The sequence below is a fragment of the Ictalurus furcatus genome, chromosome 28, assembly GCF_023375685.1.
Source record: "Ictalurus furcatus strain D&B chromosome 28, Billie_1.0, whole genome shotgun sequence".
NCBI lineage: Eukaryota > Metazoa > Chordata > Actinopteri > Siluriformes > Ictaluridae > Ictalurus > Ictalurus furcatus.
The window spans coordinates 2605255-2629026 of record NC_071282.1 but is presented as its reverse complement, the minus strand read 5'-3'; the positions used below and the strand labels follow the sequence as shown (position 1 = coordinate 2629026).

The window sequence follows — 23772 nt, the reverse complement described above, 5'->3', positions numbered from 1 at the left end:
GCTGACTCAGACGGATCTGAGATTCGGTCGTCAAGAAGTCAGCGAAACTATTGCAGAGCAGATGTTCAGGTGCCGTGGGAAAATCTGCAATGTCTTTTCTTTTTTGAAGAGGTTGGGATTCTCTAAAATGTTTGTTTTTCTACACACTCATCTTCTCGCTTTAGTCTCAGAGATGATCAGCTTCAGCATATGTAAGAGGCGTGAGTGGATCAGACTTACTCATAACGCCGTCCTGACAGTACCTGCCTCTAGGTAAGGACATCAAGTTTACAAAAGTGTGAGTGTGTGTGTGTGTGTGTGTGTGTGTGTATGATTTTATTCAGTATATAAAATTCAGTATAGTACACAATGTTTCAGGAGAAACAGAAATATATAGCAGATGTAGTAAGGTCAGTTCAGTGTGCTACAATCTGTGTAGATAGTTCTAGGTTCTTGTGCCGTATATATGTGTACGTTGATATATATTTTCAGCGGTCGTGATATTAGATGTGAGGACTGAAATCTGATATTTATCAACAGCTCAACCGTGAAACTATTAGTGTTGAGTAATGTATTATATCACAACGTCTCATTGATGATCATAATAACAATGAAGTGGAGCAAATTATTACTTACACACACACACACACACACTTTAAGTCAGATGTACAGCTGGATCCATGGTTTGTCTGTATGGGGTCTGTATGTATTAGAACAATGAAGTGCCTGATGCACTTGTAGCTTATTTTGAATTACCTAAATGGTTCTTATCCATGATCCTCAGATGATTTAAAAAAAAAAAAAAACAACTTTATTAAATGCTGCTGGTTTTCTGCCCCGTTTACTCCAGATCCTGAGTGTGTGTGTGTGTGTGTGTGTGTGAGAGAGAGAGAGAGAGAGAGAGAGAGAGAGAGAGAGAGAGAGATGCTCACCATGCTGGGTCACGGTCGTGTTGGTTACATGATGTTGCTCCTCTCTGCTTTTTCTTTGTGAGCTGAAACTGTGATGTGTGGCTCCAGCTTCTTCAGTCCAACCCAAAAACCACAGGTGTGAGTGTGTGTGTGTGTGTGTGTGTGTGTGTGTGTGTGTGTAGGCATGCTTTTATGTTTTGCTAGGGACCAGATGTCCCCACAATAGTAATAGTAACAGATAGTAATATCTTACAGTTTTGATATTGTGGGGACATTTGGCTGGTCCCCGAAAACTGAGAAAAACTGTAACTTTTATTTAAAAAACAAAAAACCAAAAGGTTTTCTTTTGGTTAGTGGAATTAAGGTTAGTGTTAGATTCAATTACAGAATCAGTTAAAGTCAGTGACAGGTCCTCATAAGGACAGAAAGACAAACAGTTGAACACTTGTTTGTGTGTTTATATCAGCAGTTCTATTTACAGATGATAAAGTGTTTCAGTCAGTAGGGATGCGTATGTGTGTGTGTGTGTCTGTTTAGAATCGTGGAGACTGAAAGCCACCACGGATGGGATGGAGGACTGCAGCTGAACTCGAGGCTCCTCTTTCTTCCAAGGAGAAGATCATGGTATGTGAACGTTCAGGCGAGAAATAAAAGGAAGAAGTAAATAAATGACGTTCTGCTTACTTCAGTGCTGCTCAAACCCTCAACCTAATAAAAACACTGGACGTGTAAACGTACACTGAGATAAAGTCAGCTTGAGAATGTGGTGTGAGTTAGGAAGCGTCTACAAAGTGACACGTTTGAAGAAGATGAAGAGATCAGTGCCGTGTGAACTGGATGATAGTAATGATGCACCTCTGAGAACCTCTGAACTTTGGATGTAGTGTTAAATAATTACTCTTTACAACCACGGTGAGCAGAAAAGCAGCTCAAAATGAATTTTTTTTTTTAAACGTCTTGAAAATTTCAATATCTTTTGAATTGTATGACATAGAACACTGAAATCCTCCTGTAAAGGGTGACACTAGGTGGGAATTATGATGCTTAATATCATAAGTATTACATTAGCGTTCATCAAAGTTGAATGAACGAATTAACTATGGTACATAGAGAGCTACAGCTGCGTGCAAAAGTTTGCACCCCCATGGTTTTTGAATGGATAAAAGGAAAACCGTATCTCTGTGTTATAAACATGTACATCTGAATACAGATACAAATACGAGGCCACTATTAGAAAGATTCACAGGACATCTAGAGACGTGCATCTGGACTGGGATCCCGACAAATAAGTCACGCAGGCGTGAGCGAGAGGTCAGATATGGATCTTTCGGGACAAACAAACAGCGCCTTCAGAGCTGTGTGAAGTATTTACTTTTAAAAAAAGAACTAAACTATAATTGATTATAAAATATCACGAGCATCTCGAGCGGAGACCAGAATTCTCAGGCCATGCGGACATTTGCGTTTCTTCCCCTGGGTTTAACCTTGTGAACTGATCAGTGGGAATTGTCCTTACAGCTGTGCAGGTGTCCTTACGCACCGTTCCAGCTGGCCGGGTCTCTCAGTGACACAGAATACGAGGATTATGGTCCTGTGCTACAGAGGATGTTACTGGATGTCCTGGGTGATCCACCAACCAGCGTGCGTGGGTTCTGATCTCTCCCTCACACATACACTCATAAGAACTCATACTGACACAGTGAAGTCACACTTCCTTGTTTTTCCATTTGTTTCAGTTTGTTTCAAACTAACAGCATTTGAACTTAAATGATTCCTGATTCATAACCTCTCAAATGATTAAAACAAACTGTGAAATGTGAATAAAATGACAATATAGCAATCTTGTCAGTGTACAGAGTTTCTTACTGTTCACAACACGTTTATGTGTACACAAAAAAAGAAATGAAAAAAAAGGATTTTTCTGTCCTGCATTAGGTGTCCATGTTTACGAACTTCATATTTTAAAGTTCTGCGTGCAGGGTTGCCAGGTTCTGTATTCACTCCCCCAAAAACACAGAGGGAAAACAACAACAGACCTTTTTAAAAACCTTAAATGAAGAAACTAGCTAGATCCATCCCTACGCATCCCTTCTAAAGCCAATGTTGTAAATCTGGAATGCGAGTAAATCCAAATCTAACTCAAAAGTAACTCAAAAATAACTCAAAAATAAGTCGCCTATAATTAATCTACAATTTGAACAATTTTAATAATAAAAAAAAGATGAATTATTGAGTAGAACATTCTCACTTTAAAAAAGCTCTATGGCTTCATTAACCAGCCAAAACATTACCGTACACAGGTTATTAAGTTTAAAGGTGGAGGAGGAGGGGTTTACAGGCCGTAGATGTGTGTGGTGTTCTGGCGGACCGTTTGGAGCACGGTGGAGAAGAGCTCTTCCTTCAGCACGCTGATTTCCTGTAAGGTGTGTATGCCCATCCCGGGGTGAGAGAACCTACACACAGACGGAGACACCTGCAGAGGGACAATCCAAATAACAGTAGAAACACCTGTGTCTCGCTGTTACAGGAAAACAATCAATGGCACGGTGGTGTGATGAAGTGTAGATACGGTTACCACCCTGAAGATGATTTTTTTCCTAGAACACCACATCCTTAAGTGTTTTATTCTTCTTGAAGAACACGTCAAGTTCTTTTTTTTTTTTAGCCCAAATTGTTACAGAGAGACAAAATCTCTGGATTTGAACATCCACGAGCACGGAAATATACAGGAACTTAAAATGTTCTCCAAGGAGGACTTGATCCAAGATCCAACCTTGTTACATGTTTAAGGAAATAAGTAAATAAATAAAAGACTCAGCAATGTTATTAAGTCCAGGCGGGGCTTCATCAATTATGCTATAAAGGCGAAACGTTTGGAGGCGTCTCACCATCACACCATATGTATTCTCCAGTAGCTCATTCCAGATTTATTACCCGCTTTACTGTTATAATGCACTCCAGTCTTCTGGGAAGGCTTTCCAATAGATTCTGGAGTGTGTGGCTGTGGGGATTTGTGATCGTTCAGCTATAAGAGCATTCGTGAGTTTGAGATCAGGCGCTGATGATGTCGGGATGTCGAGAAGCTCCAGTTCCAGTTCATCCCATAGGTGCTCAGTGGGGTTGAGGTCACGACTCAGTCCAACCCAAACACTTAACCTGAACACCACGACTTCATGGAGCTCGCTTCGTGCACATGAGCATCATCATGCTGGAACAGGTTTGGGCTTCTTAGTTCCAGTGAAGCTACAGCATACAAAGACATTCTATACAATTCTTCTATTAGGGCCAAGCTGAATAATTTCGGTTGCCATGCATCCCTAATATACATTATATATATATATATAGACAGCGCTGCTGCGTGCGACGTGGACAGAAAGCTGGAGGGCGCGCGTACAGGAGCCAGAGTGTGCGAGTGCTCAGCAAAAAAGCAGAAGACTGCTTACCTTAAAATGAGTAGCCACGCTTGCACGGCTTCTCTAGGGTCAGCCTCACCGGCCGAGTCTGCCTCTTTTTCTCCTAAACTAATCACATCAGGGTCACCAATTTATGAAACAATTTTTAAAACAATCTTTCTCCAGCCTAAGTCAAAAACCTTCAGAGACAGGGGGTTTGTAGATGTCAAAAAGTAAATGAACTTTATTGAAACAATAAAGTGAGATAGTATGCAGAGGGTCTGAATTATACATACAAATAAAATTATCCCTAGGCATTCACCTTTCCTTTCTAGAAACAAACCAATCTCCATTGCCTTAACTAATTATTCATATCCATATGATACCTTATATTTGTGGCGCAGGCGTAGTCAGTTGTATGTTCTTTAAAAGTTTGACCAGACCAGGGTTTTTTACTTGGTCACATAATTCACCCTATAGTCTCATCTTGGTACTTTTTGAATATTTTTTTGAATAATTTGAATGTAAATTTATATTTGAATATAAGTAGTAATTTGATATTATAGCACCTAAAAATGGCCAATAACAGGTGCTAATTTCAGTAAGTGCAGTGGATGGTAGATTTATCCTATTATTTAGTTAACAGGAAAATACCACCATTTTAGACAAATTAATTTTAGACTCTGTGTTTTTTGCACTAAATGTATTTTGCTGGAGTACTCTTGTTTTCTTATTCTTGTCATTTTTCTTTTACAGAACGCTGGCCATGGCTATGCAACCACAGGTCTGCAGAACTAGCTGCATGTAAGTTATGAATTTTTGCCCTGCACTAATTTCTTAGTACATTTTGAACTGAGCAGATTGTAATGTCTGTTTGAACTACACTACAGGTATCCATGCTGCAGGCGGTTACGTAGTGCATCACACAGGTATCTTTATTTTACTCTGGAAAGTTATGTTACAAAACATATTTGCACATAAGACAGTACATCACATACATTACATAATCTTGCTTGCAGGCGACGCCATTCTGGCTGAGTGGGTGGAGGAGAACGTGTAGATGAGTGACATGTTCTCCAATGTGCTTGCACAATTCTGGAAGTGTACAAACGCCGAAGGAGTGAACCTGGCGATGAGCAACCTATCAAAATAGGTGCTTATTTAGTTCTACATGCATAATTTAGTGTCTTTATATTTGATAGAATATTTACATGTTGTTCTTGTTTGTGGTAGCATTATCACCTGGGGGGTTCACCAAAATTAGACTAGGAGATGAAGAGAGTCAGGTTTGTGCTGTCATTGGCCCGGCTGTGGAAGAGATATGATCGGCTCAGGAGCTGCTGAAGCATGGCGTCATCATTCTGTGCCCTGAAGCATGGCGACACTGCGACAGACAAAACCTTACTGTCGAAAATATTAAAAATAAAGAAACCGTCAAGGTTGGTCTTAAATCTCATCTAGCAGACTTTTCTGAATTCCCTTTCCCTTCAGTTCCCTTTCCCTTCAGTTCAAAAAAGGTTAACTTAATGTTAATGTATACAGTATCTCACATAAGTGAGTATACCCCTCACATTTTTGTAAATATTTGATTATATCTTTTCATGTGACAGCACTGAAGAAATGACACTTTACTACAATGTAAAGTAGTGAATGTACAGCTTGTGTAACAGTGTAAATTTGCTGTCCCCTCAAAATAACTCAACACACAGCCATTAATGTCTAAACCGCTGGCAACAAAAGTGAGTACACCCCTAAGTGAAAAGGTCCAAATTGAGCCCAATTAGCCATTTTCCCTCCCGTGCTATGTCACTTGTTAGTGTTACAAGGTCTCAGGTGTGAATTGGGAGCAGGTGTGTTAAATTTGGTCATTGCTCTCACACTCCCTCATACACCTGCGTGAAGTTACGTGAAGATATTAGGCATTGAATTATGGTGCGGTGATGTCACCTTTTCGGAGTGAACCTGGAGCATGGGGGGCTGCTCTCAGGATGACCTATAAATATTCTTTTAATATCTCCAGAACCAAAGCAGCAGAAACTATTTTTTTTACAGCACAAACGAAGCACAAACAATTGAGACTATTCTGCCGACGTTTTGTGTTGGTGGGGGGCCAACTTCACGCAGGTCCTCATACTGATCCCTGGAAGTTCAATATGGCACCTCATGGCAAAGAACTGTCTGAGGATCTGAAAAAAAAGAATTGTTGCTATACATAAAGATAGCCTAGGCTATAAGAAGATTGCCAAGACCAAGGGCGTAACCATGGTATGGACATGGGGGGGGGGGGGGGGGGGGGGGGGCAACGAACTCGGCGGGAGGATGTGCACGTGAATGTACCGTTAATGGTCAATAACTGGAACTGACGTTAGCCTAGCCTACTTCATGGGTGTGAAAATATCAACAGTTCATTGACGTTCTTAAGAACAAACCAAGCCATGGTATGATGCCTTCTACACGAATCTAAGGTCACCTACTATTTAGGTATCTAGTTACTGAGTGTCTGAATAAAAGCCCGTATGTTCTGCTGCACTTTTCTACACTTGGATGCTGTCTCCATTTCTTACAGCTAATATATCACCGATCAACTAGCGTTGATTATGGGCGCTACCAAGTGTACAATTGGAGGTGGGGGACACACACTTATTTTCCTTAACAAACGGAAATATATTAAGAAGCTATAGACATAAATAAATAGAATAGATGAAGAAAAGACAGATCCGTTGGCAGGGTTCATTAAAAGGGGACATATAGTAAATATTTTTTACTGTATATTGGGGGGACAGATTGGTATTTCCACAATATTGGGGGGACACAACCACCCCCAAAGTGCGTGGTTAAGCCCAGAACATTCTAGAACTTTTTTAACGGTATATAAGCATCGTTTTAAACTGACCCATTCAAAAGCGAAAAATCATTTTGTTCAAAGGACGTGATTTTTTTTTCTGTGTTTTTCCTCATTTTCATGGCGTATTCCAACAAAAGCGATGAGTGTTGGCATATTGCTAACACTCCACTGACCTTCAGAGTGACACACATCGAGTTTATCGACGAGGTATGTACTGTATAATGATAATGCCATTTTTCGTTTTTTTTTTTTTTTAAACTGGTATAAACGGCTTTGGAGAAATGAGATTTAAGAATTCAGCCAAACTGTGAAGTAAATATAAGTAAAATACTTCAGCAAAATTTTTATCAATTAGTGTTGTGAAATTTGGAAAACCTGGTGCTAAACCAGGGAGGCAGAATTAAAACGAATAACAGTGCACAAGTTGTGAACTGGCTCCATTATCTATCCTGTTGCTGCTGTGGGAGAGCATCTTGTATTAACTACAGAGCTGTGGGGAGAAGCATAATTCAACAGTCAATTCTACTGATTATTAGGGCTTTGTTGGTGTTATTTATGACAGATATAAACCACACAATGCCATTAGGAGAGTCAGGAACACAGTTCAACATATCTAACACAAGTCTTGAATTTTACTCAATACATGCCTATAAATAGTAAGTTCTACAGTGGTCTTTTATTTTATATATATATATATATATATATATATATATATATATATATATATAGTGATTTTTCTACACACTGAGCAATGTAGTAGACATATACATCTATGCCTAGACTTTTGAACAATTCTGTATAATATGTAATTAGTAATGTGCAATTGTAATGTGATTTTGCAAAAAAGAAGAAAAAAGCCAAATGCTCATTGTGTTTTATATATGTGCAGGATACGTACCTGATGACGGCGCACCTGACACACGGTCAGTTCTCCTGGAACATAAAAAGGCTGTTTCAATATCAAAATGGCTCATGCAAAAAGCAGAAGACGGAGCAAATGGCTGATATGTCCTCTGACAGCACCAGGAGAACGGAGAAACTGGTACACACACACTAATTATGTATTAACGTATTAGTAATTGTATATGAATTATAATAACGATTTGTCTATGATTTTAGTTAAAGATCCTTAACCATGCATCTGTATTTAGCATTAACATGTGTTTGCACGTGGTTTGCAATTTTGTGTGCGTGCTACAGAGTTACCTGAAAGGTGACATTACGATCTTTCTGAAGAACTTACTCGAAAGCTACAGTGGCATGGTGAACACACACACACACACAACTTGTATAACATGTTTGGCCACTAGAGCATATATCTCTTTACACTTTTTTTGTGGCTGATTGCAAATGCAAACACACAATGCAAAATGTACTTGCATACGTATGCTTTCAGATGGAGTTCCTCGGCATCAGTCCTCTGTCCTTTATTGAAGATCTTGGACCCAAAGGGCCGTGAGTACCTGTGTGTGTGTGTGTGTGTGTGCGTGTTTGTGTATTAGGGGGTGTCTATAAGTAAGCAACAGGCTGAATTCTTAGCTTTCTCAAATCTCTCTCACAGGGAGGGATTTATTTTGGTGAACCCTTTCCGTCACTCACGTCAGATGATGGAATGCTGGCTTGTGGTTAAGGACTCTTTTCTACTGTATATGTCCAGGTCTGTATCTCTTTCTCTCCAATCAGTAAAAGTCTCAGCTGCTTTGATCTTTGCGCACGATGCAGTCTCTCTCTGTGTGAAAGGCTGTACATTGAAGATGAAATAATTCAATAACTTTAATGCTTTAACAGACTTGTCATTAATTTCCCCATTTTCTATAATTCAGCTAATTAACCACTTATTAATGATTGGTTCGTTCTGAACGCAGAGATCATAAGGTCCTGCACGTCATGCTTTTTGACCCGGAGTTGAATGTCCAGCTTGAGGAGGAGCAGACACAGGATCTTTTGAGCGAAGACCGGATCAACCCCGAATTACAGATTCTAGTGGAGGAGAAAAAGATCAACCCTGAGCTTCACGTTTCTATGGAAGCGAGGAGGATGAACAATGTACTGCAAGTTTTAGAAGAAAACTGTCCAGTCATCATGTGCATCAAGAATGCCAGCAGGTATGGTGGAATTCATCTGTAAAAGGAGAAATCGTTGCCAACACTTGTTAACTTTCTTACTTCTTCCTAACTTTCTCCTAATTGGGAGATCAGTCAAAACGTCCAGTAGACTCGGTCCCGTTTGTCTGTTTGCTCTTCGTATTATGTACATGAGCACTAATGGTAGTGCTTGAACCCAACTGTCTCGTGCATGGGACACATTCAGGGAATTTTGAAAACATGCCAACTATTACTAAACAATAGCTATATCCTTGAGCAGAGGTGAAGGGTGCGCTAGGTGTCAGGCCGAATGTTCGGAACGTTGCCATTGCTCATTTGTACACATGTGACACACTTGTCGCAAAATTGAGTTGCAGAAAAGTTGAAAAGCTAGGTGCGTAGCAGTATCTGTTTTCCATGTCTACCATACCTACCTTAGATACGTGGTCTGCTCCGTGAGTGAAGTTTTGCAGGGGTTTTTAAAATTTGTTTTTGGGTGATTTCTGCAGTTCTCTTATCATAGTAGCTTGCTGTAAAAGACAGTGAGAGTGACATCTGGGTGTAACAACATCTGCAGAATGTATGCGTAATGTGACTGGGCAGTCTACTTCGCAGAAACAAGGTAGAATTTTTTTTTTTTGAAAATAGTGAGGCTGGTGAAAACTAACTTGTTTTATGGACATTCCACAGCTACGAGCATATACATAGTATATGATGTTTTGTTTTTAACACGCTCCCAACCACATTACTTTTATACTGTTTTTAATACTGTTTTTTTACAGAATCTCACATACGACATTGAAATTACAGCATGTAGCAATCATATCGATGAAGAATTGTTCCAGTAGTTTTTGGGAAGCTAACGTTTGTGTGTGTGTGTGTGTGTGTGTGTGTGTGTGTGTGTGGTCGGTCACAGTGAACTGACCATTAAATGTAGTAGTTACAGGCAGGCCCGATGGTGGAAGGAGGAGATACAGCGTCTGTCTCTAGATTGTGATTTTTTCAAGACTCGCCACCTTGGCTGCTTCGCCCCTCCTAGACCCAACTCGGATACCAAATGGTACATCTCCTTAGCATGCTCCTTTTATTATAATTTATACTATACTTATCGCTTCATATCTATACGACAGACACGCAAACAGGTATAAGCATGTACGTGTATACTTTTAATTATAATTGTAGCTTTAATTAAGCGCATGCTTCAGTGTACAGGTATATGTGCATATATGATTTGGTTTACAGTGATGTAATCCAGAGAAAAACTACAGTATAGAAAAACCTTGTTTTTTTTATAGTAAATATATACAGTACATACTACATGCCGTTGTGCATCTGCAGCGTAGCCACATTCTCTCTTGGTGTTGAGATGCAGAAGAGTTTAGTTTCTTTCAGTGACATTGTTAAAGATGGAGTGAGCGACTGACGGATTTGATTGACAGGTACGTGAACGGGAGTGGGTATTTTGCGGACCTGGCGGATGCGTTGGAGAACGCAAAGGAGGAGATCTTCATCACTGATTGGTGGTCAGTACGCACACAATGCACACAGTGCCAGTTTAGAGTGGCGCATGTTAATAGACTCTAGTTTAGTTTTTGTGCTGTTATTGTTGCCATAGTTCAGTGCTGATGTTTGTTACAGAACAGATTCTACTTACTCCGTCAGACCTGGAAAATTAAATGTCAGTATAAGTCACGTGGCAAGTGGCTTATTATTACTGTTGGAAAGTAGATTTCCATTGTAGACATGCTGCTGATAGCTTGGACCTCCTGTGTATTTTGTGTGCACCTTCTATTACATTTATGAATCTAGATCGTTCCAGTTATATTGATTTATCTTGGACTCCTTATCTTATCTTCACAGCTTTTGGGGTTTTTACGTTTTTGTCCTGTCCAGTTTTTAATTGGTTTAAATTCCTGAACATTGAGATCTGACTCTGCGTTGTGAGCTTTGCGGTCTGGGGATTAATTGCTGTTTTGTGTTCGTCCTCTCTCCCTGTTCTCTCAGGTTAAGTCCCGAAATTTTCCTCAAGGAGCGTCCAGCACAGAATAACCAATGGCGTCTTGAACAGATCCTCAAACGCAAGGCCGTAAGCAGCAGATTTGTGCTTTTCAGCACACAGATAAGAACATGAGCAAATCAATAATGAGACAGTGAATGGAGAGTTTCCTTTTGATTTCTTCCCTCATAGTGTGTGTGTGTATGTGTGTCTGTGTTTTCAGGAGGCAGGTGTAAAGGTTTATCTACTGTTGTACAAAGAGGTTCCATTTACCGTCAGCACTGACAGCAAGTACAGTAAGAGAACCTTGATGGACCTGCACAATAACATCAAGGTGTGAACCCTGCACAAAACACACTACACTATACTAAGACTTTTTTACGAATTAATCCCTCTTGTTCGTTTATTTGTTTGTAGTGATGGTAATTTATGATTGTTTGTCTTGCTGTTGCCTAGGTTATGCGTTATCCCAACCATGTGACCTCCAGAGTCTTCCTGTGGTCCCACCATGAAAAGTTGGTGGCTATCGATCAATCAATGGCCTTCATGGGCGGGCTGGACCTTGCTTTCGGCAGATGGGACGACAGTAATTACAGGCTAACTGACGTCTTAGTATCGGGCACAGATATTCAGGGTGCATGTTCAGTTCCAAAGGTGGCTATGACAAGGAATTACTTATATAACTACTTATAACCTGATATATTATTTACATATCATGGATTATAGTATATGCTCTGTTTTGTATTGTGAATCTCTCTTTCTCTCTCTCTCTAGACTAAAAGGAAGGCTGTCGCTGGCGGAGCGGATAATCAAAACACACTGTTGTGGTTAGGAAAGGACTACAACAACTTCTTCATGAAGGACTGGACACAGATGGACAAACCTTTTGAAGGTACCACCAAGCACTATTTGAGTTGTGCTAGCATGCATGCAGGAGTATATGTATTGTAGTTGCAGTAGTAATGTATTCTCTCACTCAGATATCGTGGACCGGACGGTGGTGCCGCGCATCCCGTGGCGTGACCTCGGAGCCATGGTCCATGGGAAGGCAGCCAGGGACCTCTCGCGCCACTTTATTCAGCGCTGGAATTTCACTAAGGTCAGAGGTCAAGCTTAATCCTTGTGCGTCCCTATGGACGTTTGTCTTTTTCTTTTCTTTTTTTAAAATCATTTTCTGTGTTAATGCAAACAACATAAAATTTGCAAAAGGTGTGTGTTTTTATTGGAGTTTTTATATTTCACTCTCATTTGCTTTCAGAAATCTATTTTAAACTAGGTACACAAAATAGTTACACTCAGGACCTTAAGGACAAAAATGTCCCCATTGAAACCTGTTCAATAGGCAATATTTAATCTCCGTGACATTTAAGCATAAAATCATGCATTCTGTTTTAATAGGCTTTTATTTTGTAGACAAAGATTCAAAACATTGTGTAGTATTTTCTCAGGTTTGTTTTTGCCATGTTTGTAGACCGCAGTGCTGGATGGGAAAGGTAGTCACTGGTTTGCTGTGACCTGACACAAATATTAATATATAATATTTTTATGACAGTTTCTGGGCCTATGTGTAACTTTTTTAATTGATCCATGGGTTAATGAAGCCTAGTATTACATATGCACTAGGGTTTTAATGACGGAATGCTGTGTGTGTGTCTGTTTTTCAGAACTCTAAGATGAAGTCTAAAGCCACAATTTACCCTTATCTGCTGCCGAAGAGTCACAATACTGCTGCTTTCTCCGATTCCGATAAGCCTTCCGGCGAGCCTGGAAAGGTCGAAGCAACTGTGCAGGTATACACAGACAGACACCCACACACAGACAGACACACGAGACTGGATACGTGTCCAAAAATATTTTAATATCCTCAGTAATTAAACACTAATTACACTGTTACACTAACACTGAGCTCCTCAGATGACCTAACTAATATCTAGAACAGGGGGGACTGAGAAATTAACTTTCAGCCAATAAGAACAAGGATTTTCTTTCCTTTTTTTTTTTTTTAGAGTTACTTTGCAAAGAATTTAGTGATAGTCTTGCTTTTTCCCTTTCTCTTTTTGAAAATTTAATCGTCTCTCTCTTTTTTTCTTGTTCTCCATTGTCAGGTGCTTCGCTCCGTGGGTTTGTGGTCAGCTGGGACATCCGAATGTTCTATACAAAAGGCATACATAGAAACCATCAAGAACAGCCAGCACTACGTATATATTGAGGTAATACACACACACACATCCCCAGGTGCTTGGCTCCATGGATTTGTGGTCAGCTGGGACATCCGAATGTTCTATACAAAAGGTGTATGTAGAAACCTTCACGAACAGCCAGCACTACATTTACATACAGGTAATACACATACACACACACATCCCCTGGTGCTTCACCGGCCGGGACACATGAAGTAACACTCACACACACTTTCACGTACACTGATGTACAGAAGACACGTCTCCTTCACTGGGACTGATGTACAGAAGTATCTTGACAGTGTTGTGTTTGTTCTCCTCAGAATCAGTTCTTTATTAGCGTTGATGAGACTGCTGGAACTTCTGCCGCTGATGAAACTCCTGGGATGAGCAAAGGCATAACAGATGCTATTGTTGACAGGATCCTGCTTGCACACGAGTACGTGTGTGTGTGTGTCTGAGTATGGACATGTAGGCTTTTCCATTTGCTTTGCAGTCATCTAAATTTAACGCTTTTGTGTGTGTGTGTGTGTGTGTGTGTAGGAAGGGGCAGAAGTACAGAGTGTTTCTGGTGATTCCTCTACTGCCTGGGGTCAAGGGAGACATCAGTAAGGGAGGAAGCACCAACATGTGCGCAATAATGCATTATACGTACAGGTACACACACTCTTTCTTTCTTTCTGTTTCTTTCTGCCTTCTTTCTCTTTGCAGTACAGTACTTTTCATACTCTACTTTATTCCTTTTCTTTCTGTACTTTCTTTCTGTACTTTACTTTCTTTTTTCACAGCCCCAATTTCCAAAAAAAGTTGGGACAGTATGGGAAAAAAAGTAATTTGAAAATTCAGTTCACCATGTACTATATTGAAAACACTAACACATTATTTGATGTTTTACTTTGTGAATTTTATTTATTTTTGAAAATACACTAATTTCAAATCTGATGACTGCAACACACTCCATAGAAGTTGGGACATGTGAATTTTATGTGCATATAAACCTCGTACTGGTGGTAACAAAGACGTTATGTTTCTTTCTTTTTGTTTGTTCAGTACGATTAATCGTGGAGAAGGCTCCATTATAAAGCGACTTGAGAAAAAGAGTAAGTGTGTGTTCTCCGAATCTCAGCCAGTATTGATAATCAGTATAATCAGTATTGCTTATTGTGATCGTCATGATGACGGTTCCTTCTCGCGCTCCAGTGGAGGATAAATGGACGCAGTACTTCTCAGTGTGTAGCCTGCGCACACACTCTGAGCTCAACGGCAAACCCATCTCTGAACTCGTGTACGTCCACAGCAAATTGCTGATTGCTGACGACCTCTGCTACATCATAGGTGAGACCTTTCACGTTGACTGTCGTTAAATTCCTTGTCTCTAATTTAAATGTCCCTAAATTTACCACTTACGGTAAAGACAGTAAAGAAAACACTACTTTAGTTGCCATCTTGTGGTCTATTCTGGAAATTTGGGTTTAAACCACAAAGTGTGTTAGTAAGTACCGTAATTTTCAGACTATTGAGCGCACCTGAATATAAGCCGCATCCACTAACTTTAAAAAGAAACTTTTTTGTACATTTAGGCCGCACTTGTCTATAAGCCGCAGGTGTCCACGTTGTAACATGAGATATTTACACAGAAAGATGTTACACAGAAAGATTTTTTTAACTTTTAATTAAATACGTACCGTAAATGCTTTTTTCCGAACAGTGCCTGTAACACGGCTGGTTAAAAAAATTAAAAATACAGTTGTCTACCAGGAAAAGTCATTGATCGCTATCTTCATCTTCCTCCTGTGCACTAAAACCACTAAAGTTGTCGTCTTCAGTGTCGGAATTGAACAGCCTCAGAATGACCGGTACTTCGTCACACACTTCCTCAGTCTCTCTTTCGTTGTCGCTCTCGATGTCACTTACGTCTCGAGGCAAATTCGCCCTTGAGCTTGTGCTGTCCTCTTCATCACGCAGCAGTCCAGCCTTTCGAAACCCGTTGGTGATAGTAGATTTTTTGACACTGCTCCACGCTGTTTGGATCCGCTGGCAGACTGGAGCAAAAGTTGCTCTTCACATGCTATTTCCTTCTTCGACAGCCAGATCGATCGCCTTTAACTTGAAAGCTGCATCATATGCATTTCTTCGTGTGTTTTCCATGATGAGGGGGTGTGCATGAAGCGCAAAATGACTGATCTGAAGAATTTAGTGTGAGTGCGTTTGATTTAATTCGAATAGCGTCACTGGTCCACTGTGACCTGTTCGGTAATTTCATCGGTCCGATGTGACGAGGCTAAATGTTTTGGCGGCATGAAGCTCGTTGGCCCGTAAAAATCCATAAATTAGCCGCATCATTGTTTAAGCCGCAGTGTTCAAAGCGTGTGAAAAAAGTAGCGGCTTTTAGTCCGGAAATTGCGGTAAGTAAGTCAAATTATTCTCCAGTTTTATTCCTCTTATACCACAGCAATTACTATTTTTATATTGCTCACACAACAAAACGTCATACATTTATCCAGGGTTGGCTCCAGGGCATTCGGAATGAGGGGGGCCTCGATGTGTCGGGGGAACCTACCTAACTAAAATAATAATAATTTGAAACAAGTGTTATTAAAAGTATCATATTTTATTGTAGATAGACTCCTTTCCTGGACGTCTCTGGGTAATTAAAGGTAGAGGCAGCTGGTTAATTTTGGGTTGTGAGTAGTATAACGAGAGGCTCACATTTCATATTACCTTAGCCAGTAATTATTACAACAATAATAATAATAATAATAATACCACTTTACTAAATCTATTTTTGTATGTGAATGTAATTGGCTGATTATGACTGTATGTCATGAAGTGAAGTAATTTTTTTTGTGAACTTCTATTCTTCATTCATAATCAGTATTCATGGTAAAACGAAGTTGTTTTACAAAATTGTTTTAAAAAAAACAATATTTAGTTAATTATTAATATTTCAAGAAGTAAGAGGCCACAGTGGCGTGGTGCTGAAATCGCATTTCGGGGGTGGGGTGCTTACCAGAGGTGAGGGGGCACAGTGACCTAGCGGTCTGGGCCAGTCCCCCTGGGGCCCCCTTGTGGCACAGACACTGCATTTATCCATTTATAGTTACACATTATGTTGTGGGACATTTCACAAAACAAGTTATCACAAAGTTCCAAAGCCCTCACACTGGAGACTCCTTCCAAAAATGTTTGTTTTTACTTCTCCTCCCTGAAAACATCAAAACTTGTTTGTTTTCTTTGCTAAATAAATTTTTTTGTTTACATTTCTTTGATTACGTGGCACGCCTGTCATCCATGTCCCTGTGACTGAGCTGTTACTATTAGGGATGCACCGAATGTTCGGTGAAAAGGCCGAATAAATTTGACCGAGCAATGACGTGTTTCATGACGCGACGAAATAGCCTAGCAACCAGAGTGTGTCACGAATGCCACGACCTCCACTTCCGGCAGTGTGCTCGGAGAGATGAGGGGGCGTGTGCATGCGCAAGCTATGTGCACAAGTGCTCAGCGAGCACATGCTCTTCGGATGTTGACAGCCGTGACAATGACTACGTTTACATGGACAGCAATAATCTAATTATTGACCTTAATCTAAGTAAGGTAATAATGTGATTAAGGTGTATACATGAGTCGCTTTTAGAATACTCCTGTCGTATTACCGTTTTACATGTTATTGATCATAATTAGATTAAGAGCCCGCGTCATTACGTCACCGCGCCACGCCGTCCGACGTCCCTCCAGAATTTCACCTATCAACATACAGTTCGTCTTCGTTATGGGACCGTATACAGTTTTGGGTGTTTTTATTTAATTTTTTATGAACGCTTCAAGTGCGGTTAATTATTAGTCATGCTGTACGTGCAAATAGACAACCGCTTGAAGCCGTGGGCTGCGTCTCAAATCGCATACTTACCTACTGTGTAGTAGCCGAGATGCATGTATTTTTCCCCACTACAGGCCTATAGTAGGCAAGTATGCAGTTTGGGACATAGCCGAACTCTCTTGTTCGCGGTAAAACGTAAAACAGCCGTGTGTGATCGTGTCCTGTCGCAAAATGCAGTGAAAACGCTCACATGACGTTCATTGATTGAGGTGTTCACATGTCTGTAATGCACGTCCATAATGCGACTAAAACAGGAGTACTCCACACATCTTAATTCGATTAGAGCTTAATAAGATTGTGACCATAATTAGATTAAGGTTGCTGTTTACATGGTAGTTTCTTAATCAAATTATGGTCATAATTACATTAAGAGTGGATTATTGTTGTCCATGTAAACGCAGTCATTGTTTACTGTGGACGTGCGTTTGTCTTGTTGCTGTTCCGGAGTATTCTGTCATTTCACGAGATGTAAGGGAGTAGAGTACGGAAGCAGGTAAAGACATACTTATTTATGGGCAGGCGGACAAATCCAAATCGTAATCCAAAAAACGTAGTCAAGACGGGCAAAGGGTCAGGCGATTGGCAAACAGGCATAAACGGGGCACAGCATGGAAGCAAGGTCACGGTCATGGAAAACAGGGTCACAACACAAAACAAGAAACATGAACTAGTACTAACCAGTGGGGACTAAATGAACTAATCTATAGTTTAAACTAGCTAAATCTATCAAGGAACATAACATTAACAACGTATCTAACTATACTATATCTACTTTAATACTCGGCGAGGTGTACAGGGACACGAGTGGTATATACCCCCAATGTAATCAGCCGTGTATAACCCAATAGTACCATTTTCTGCACTCTTTTTAATGCACTTTTTAATGCACTTTTTGGTTGTAGTCTACAGAGTGTTCCATTCTTTCAGCAGTCAGTTACAGACCTAACATTGGCTATTCAAGGGGGGCTCAAAGATGACCACATGAAAATATTTTTATTTTACTCATTTATTTATTTAAAGTTATATTGTGCCTTGTTAGTAGCCTATGCCCGCTGAAATGAAAAAAAAATGTTCAGTGTTAAATAAATATTTTGAAATTGTAGTTTTTGTAGTTGATTTTTTTTCTTTGAAAAGCAAGACAAGATAGTAAAAAGTACATTTTGACTATTTAATTTACGCAATGGTGAAAAAAATGGCAAAATAAATGGAAAAATGCGAAAAAACGTGTTCGGCTTTCGGCCAAGTTTTTCATTATATTTGGCTTCGGCCAAGAATTATTTCGGTGCATCCCTAGTTACGATAGAAATGATGATATATTAATTTTAACGATTATTAATATGAAACTGATATGAATTGCTGTCAGAACTAGTTTCAGAGTTGCGCTTGTAGAAAATCAAGCCACATTGTCTGACCAATCAAGAATTGTGAAAACAGCACTCTAACGTCATCCGTCAGGTTCGGCAAACATCAATGATAGAAGCATGATGGGAGATCGGGACAGTGAGCTGGCCGTGCTGGTGGTGGACAATGCGAAGGTTCAGTCCCGAATGAATGAAGGAGAGTATAATGCTGGATCTCTCACACTCGCTTTGCGGAAGGAGTGCTTCAGGTGAGTGAGTGACTGAGTGGGTGGGTGGGTGGTATTGTTTGCTGTGTTGAGGTTTTTGAAACTCTGAGGCACAACAATGAGATTATTCACACAAACACACACACAGCTGACTACATCAGAGCTTCCTGTGCGTGTCCTCCTCTCCTGTTAATTAATTTTCCTCTCTCTCTCTCTGTATCTGTCTGTCTTTCTTCTTGTCTCTTTCTCTGTATTTGTCTGCCTGTCTCTCTCTCTCAGGGTCCTGCTGGGATCTGATTCCAACCCCACAATAAATATTGATGACCCAGTCAGCGATAATTTTTTCAACGAGGTGTGGAACAAAACTGCCCATGAAAATACCTCCACCTATGAAAGAGTGAGTACGAGGCACACGTATGCGGCCTCGCTGACGACGTGAACAATATGAAAGAAAACGATGTAGACAGTCCATTTGTTGAAAAATTGGGGACTCTATGGTACAACATCCTCCTCTTCCTCTCAGGTTTTCCAGTGCCTTCCTTCAAACTCGATTCACAGTCTGCGTGAGCTGCAGGAACACGTCAAAATGGATACTTTGGCCCAGAGCGACCCGGAGACGGCCGCTAAGGATGTGCGCACCATCTGCGGCATCCTCGTCTACTTCCCCCTGGACTTCCTGTGCGAGGAGAATCTGCTTCCTAAAGCATTCAGCAAAAAGGGGATGCTTCCTGAGAGAGTCTGGACATAGCGGTCTAGCGGACACCCTTTCATTATTGAGGGTAATTATGTAGGAACTTGGAATAAGAAAAAGAATTGAAACATAACCTGACATTTGAAGATAGCTGAATGTAAGGAAGAATAAGGTGAACTGTTTGTGCAACGTGTGCGTGTGTGTGTGTGTGTGTGTCAGAGGGTGAGAGCAGTTGGGCCCTATGAACACTCATGAGAGCATGCACACAGGAGTCATGCATGCATGAGCAGTCAAAAGAATGCACACACACAGAAACTGATTTGAGGCAGGTTTTGTGTATTGGCAAGAGAATGCATAGAGAAGTATTACTTTTTTACCTTTATAGCATAATTGATGAAGCCCCGCCTGGACTTAATAACATTGCTGAGTCTTTTATTTATTTACTTATTTCCTTAAACATGTAACAAGGTTGGATCTTGGATCAAGTCCTCCTTGGAGAACATTTTAAGTTCCTGTATATTTCCGCGCTCGTGGATGTTCAAATCCAGAGATTTTGTCTCTCTGTAACAATTTGGGCTAAAAAAAGAACTTGACGTGTTCTTCAAGAAGAATAAAACACTTAAGGATGTGGTGTTCTAGGAAAAAAATCATCTTCAGGGTGGTAACCGTATCTACACTTCATCACACCACCGTGCCATTGATTGTTTTCCTGTAACAGCGAGACACAGGTGTTTCTACTGTTATTTGGATTGCCCCTCTGCAGGTGTCTCCGTCTGTGTGTAGGTTCTCTCACCCCGGGATGGGCATACACACCTTACAGGAAATCAGCGTGCTGAAGGAAGAGCTCTTCTCCACCGTGCTCCAAACGGTCCGCCAGAACACCACACACATCTACGGCCTGTAAACCCCTCCTCCTCCACCTTTAAACTTAATAACCTGTGTATGGTAATGTTTTGGCTGGTTAATGAAGCCATAGAGCTTTTTTAAAGTGAGAATGTTTTACTCAATAATTCAACGTTTTTTTTAAATTAAAATTGTTCAAATTGTAGATTAATTATAGGCGAGTTATTTTTGAGTTACTTTTGAGTTAGATTTGGATTTGCTCGCATTCCAGATTTACAACATTGGCTTTAGAAGGGATGCTTAGGGATGGATCTAGCTAGTTTCTTCATTTAAGGTTTTTAAAAAGGTCTGTTGTTGTTTTCCCTCTGTGTTTTTGGGGGAGTGAATACAGAACCTGGCAACCCTAAACATGGACACCTAATGCAGGACAGAAAAATCCTTTTTTTTCATTTCTTTTTTTGTGTACACATAAACTTGTTGTGAACAGTAAGAAACTCTGAACACTGACAAGATTGCTATATTGTCATTTTATTCACATTTCACAGTTTCTTTTAATCATTTGAGAGGTTATGAATCAGGAATCATTTAAGTTCAAATGCTGTTAGTTTGTGCCATCTGAAACAAATGGAAAAACAAGGAAGTGTGACTTCACTGTGTCAGTATGACTTCTTATGAGTATATGTGTGAGGGAGAGATCAGAACCCACGCACGCTGGTTGGTGGATCACCCAGGACATCCAGTAACATCCTCTGTAGCACAGGACCATAATCCTCGTATTCTGTGTCACTGAGAGACCCGGCCAGCTGGAACGGTGCGTAAGGACACCTGCACAGCTGTAAGGACAATTCCCACTGATCAGTTCACAAGGTTAAACCCAGGGGAAGAAACGCAAATGTCCGCATGGCCTGAGAATTCTGGTCTCCGCTCGAGATGCTCGTGATATTTTATAATCAATTATAGTTTAGTTCTTTTTTTAAAAGTAAATACTTCACACAGCTCTGAAGGCGCTGTTTGTTTGTCCCGAAAGATCCATATCTGACCTCTCGCTCACGCATGCGTGACTTATTTGTCAGGATCCCAGTCCAGATGCACGTCTCTAGATGTCCTGTGAACCTTTCTAATAGTGGCCTCGTATTTGTATCTGTATTCAGATGTACATGTTTATAACGCAGAGATACGGTTTTCCTTTTATCCATTCAAAAACCATGGGGGTGCAAACTTTTGCACGCAGCTGTAGCTCTCTATGTACCATAGTTAATTCGTTCATTCAACTTTGATGAACGCTAATGTAATACTTATGATATTAAGCATCATAATTCTCATGTAATGTCACCCTTTACAGGAGGAGTTCAGTGTTCTGTCATACAATTCAAAAGATATTGAAATTTTCAAGACGTTTAAAAAAAAAAATTCATTTTGAGCTGCTTTTCTGCTCACCGTGGTTGTAAAGAGTAATTATTTAACACTACATCCAAAGTTCAGAGGTTCTCAGAGGTGCATCATTACTATCATCCAGTTCACACGGCACTGATCTCTTCATCTTCTTCAAACGTGTCACTTTGTAGACGCTTCTTAACTCACATCACATTCTCAAGCTGACTTTATCTCACTGTAGTGGATGTGCATGTGTATTTTATTGGCTGAACTGAAGGTTAATTGATGAATAAAATGTTGGATTTAAACGTTTACACGTGCAGTGTTTTTATTAGGTTGAGGGTTTGAGCAGCACTGAAGTAAGCAGAACGTCATTTATTTACTTCTTCCTTTTATTTCTCGCCTGAACGTTCGCATACCATGATCTTCTCCTTGGAAGAAAGAGGAGCCTCGAGTTCAGCTGCAGTCCTCCATCCCATCCGAGGTGGCTTTCAGTCTCCACGATTCTAAACAGACACACACGCACACATACACATCCCTACTGACTGAAACACTTTATCATCTGTAAATAGAAGTGCTGATATAAACACACAAACAAGTGTTCAGCTGTTTGTCTTTCTGTCCTTATGAGGACCTGTCACTGACTTTAACTGATTCTGTAATTGAATCTAACACTAACCTTAATTCCACTAACCAAAAGAAAACCTGTTTTTTTGTTTTTTAAATAAAAGTGACAGTTTTTCTCAGTTTTCGGGGACCAGCCAAATGTCCCCACAATATCAAAACTGTAAGATATTACTATCTGTTACTATTACTGTTGTGGGGACATCTGGTCCCTAGCAAAACATAAAAGCATGTCTACACACACACACACACACACCTGTGGTTTTTGGGTTGGACTGAAGAAGCTGGAGCCCCACATCACAGTTTCAGCTCACAAAGAAAAAGCACAGAGGAGCAACATCATGTGACCAACACGACCGTGACCCAGCATGGTGAGCATCTCTCTCTCTCTCTCTCTCTCTCTCTCTCTCTCACTCAGGATCTGGAGTAAACGGGGCAGAAAACCAGCAGCGTTTAATAAAGTTTTTTTTTTTTTTTTTTTTTTTAAATCATCTGAGGATCATGGATAAGAACCATTTAGGTAATTCAAAATAAGCTACAAGTGCATCAGGCACTTCATTGTTCTAATACATACAGACCCCATACAGACAAACCATGGATCCAGCTGTACATCTGACTTAAAGTGTGTGTGTGTGTGTGTGTAAGTAATAATTTGCTCCACTTCATTGTTATTATGATCATCAATGAGACGTTGTGATATAATACATTACTCAACACTAATAGTTTCACGGTCGAGCTGTTGATAAATATCAGATTTCAGTCCTCACATCTAACCTCACGACCACTGAAAATATATATCAGTGTACACATATATACGGCACAAGAACCTAGAACTATCTACACAGATTGTAGCACACTGAACTGACCTTACTAGATCTGCTATATATTTCTGTTTCTCCTGAAATATTGTGTACTATACTGAATTTTATATACTGAATAAAATCACACACACACACACACACACACTCACACTTTTGTAAGCTTGATGTGTTACCTAGAGGCAGGTACTGTCAGGACGGCGTTATGAGTAAGTCTGATCCACTCACGCCTCTTACATATGCTGAAGCTGATCATCTCTGAGACTAAAGCGAGAAGATGAGTGTGTAGAAAAACAAACATTTTAGAGAATCCCAACCTCTTCAAAAAAGAAAAGACATTGCAGATTTTCCCACGGCACCTGAACATCTGCTCTGCAATAGTTTCGCTGACTTCTTGACGACCGAATCTCAGATCCGTCTGAGTCAGCACGAATTGCGGATACACAAACATGATGGTGGTAGGCCATACCTCTGGCAGGTCAGGATTGGGGGCTTCCTGTTGCTGATTTACTTGTATCTAATGGAAGAAAAATAAATAACTCCGTCCCATTCTCCATGTACACTTCTGGCGTTAGTGCAGTCGGAACA

The 23772-nt window shown here is 40.3% G+C and overlaps 1 protein-coding gene and 1 pseudogene across 1 annotated transcript; one reads left to right on the top strand and one right to left on the bottom strand.

Moving 5' to 3' along the window:
- Positions 1 to 8077: 8077 nt before the first annotated feature.
- LOC128603277 (phospholipase D1-like) lies at positions 8078 to 19273 on the top strand. The gene is made up of 15 exons (XM_053617589.1): positions 8078 to 8784; positions 8993 to 9232; positions 10128 to 10271; positions 10651 to 10734; positions 11216 to 11297; positions 11431 to 11541; positions 11664 to 11861; positions 11982 to 12099; positions 12188 to 12306; positions 12872 to 13051; positions 13863 to 14044; positions 14438 to 14487; positions 14588 to 14722; positions 18723 to 18876; positions 19114 to 19273. The coding sequence occupies exons 1-15, from the start codon at positions 8732 to 8734 to the stop codon at positions 19271 to 19273; spliced, it is 2010 nt and encodes a 669-aa protein (XP_053473564.1). The 5' UTR covers positions 8078 to 8731.
- Positions 19274 to 20868: 1595 nt separating this feature from the next.
- On the bottom strand, positions 20869 to 22736 carry LOC128603276 (ghrelin-like; annotated as a pseudogene).
- Positions 22737 to 23772: the final 1036 nt, after the last annotated feature.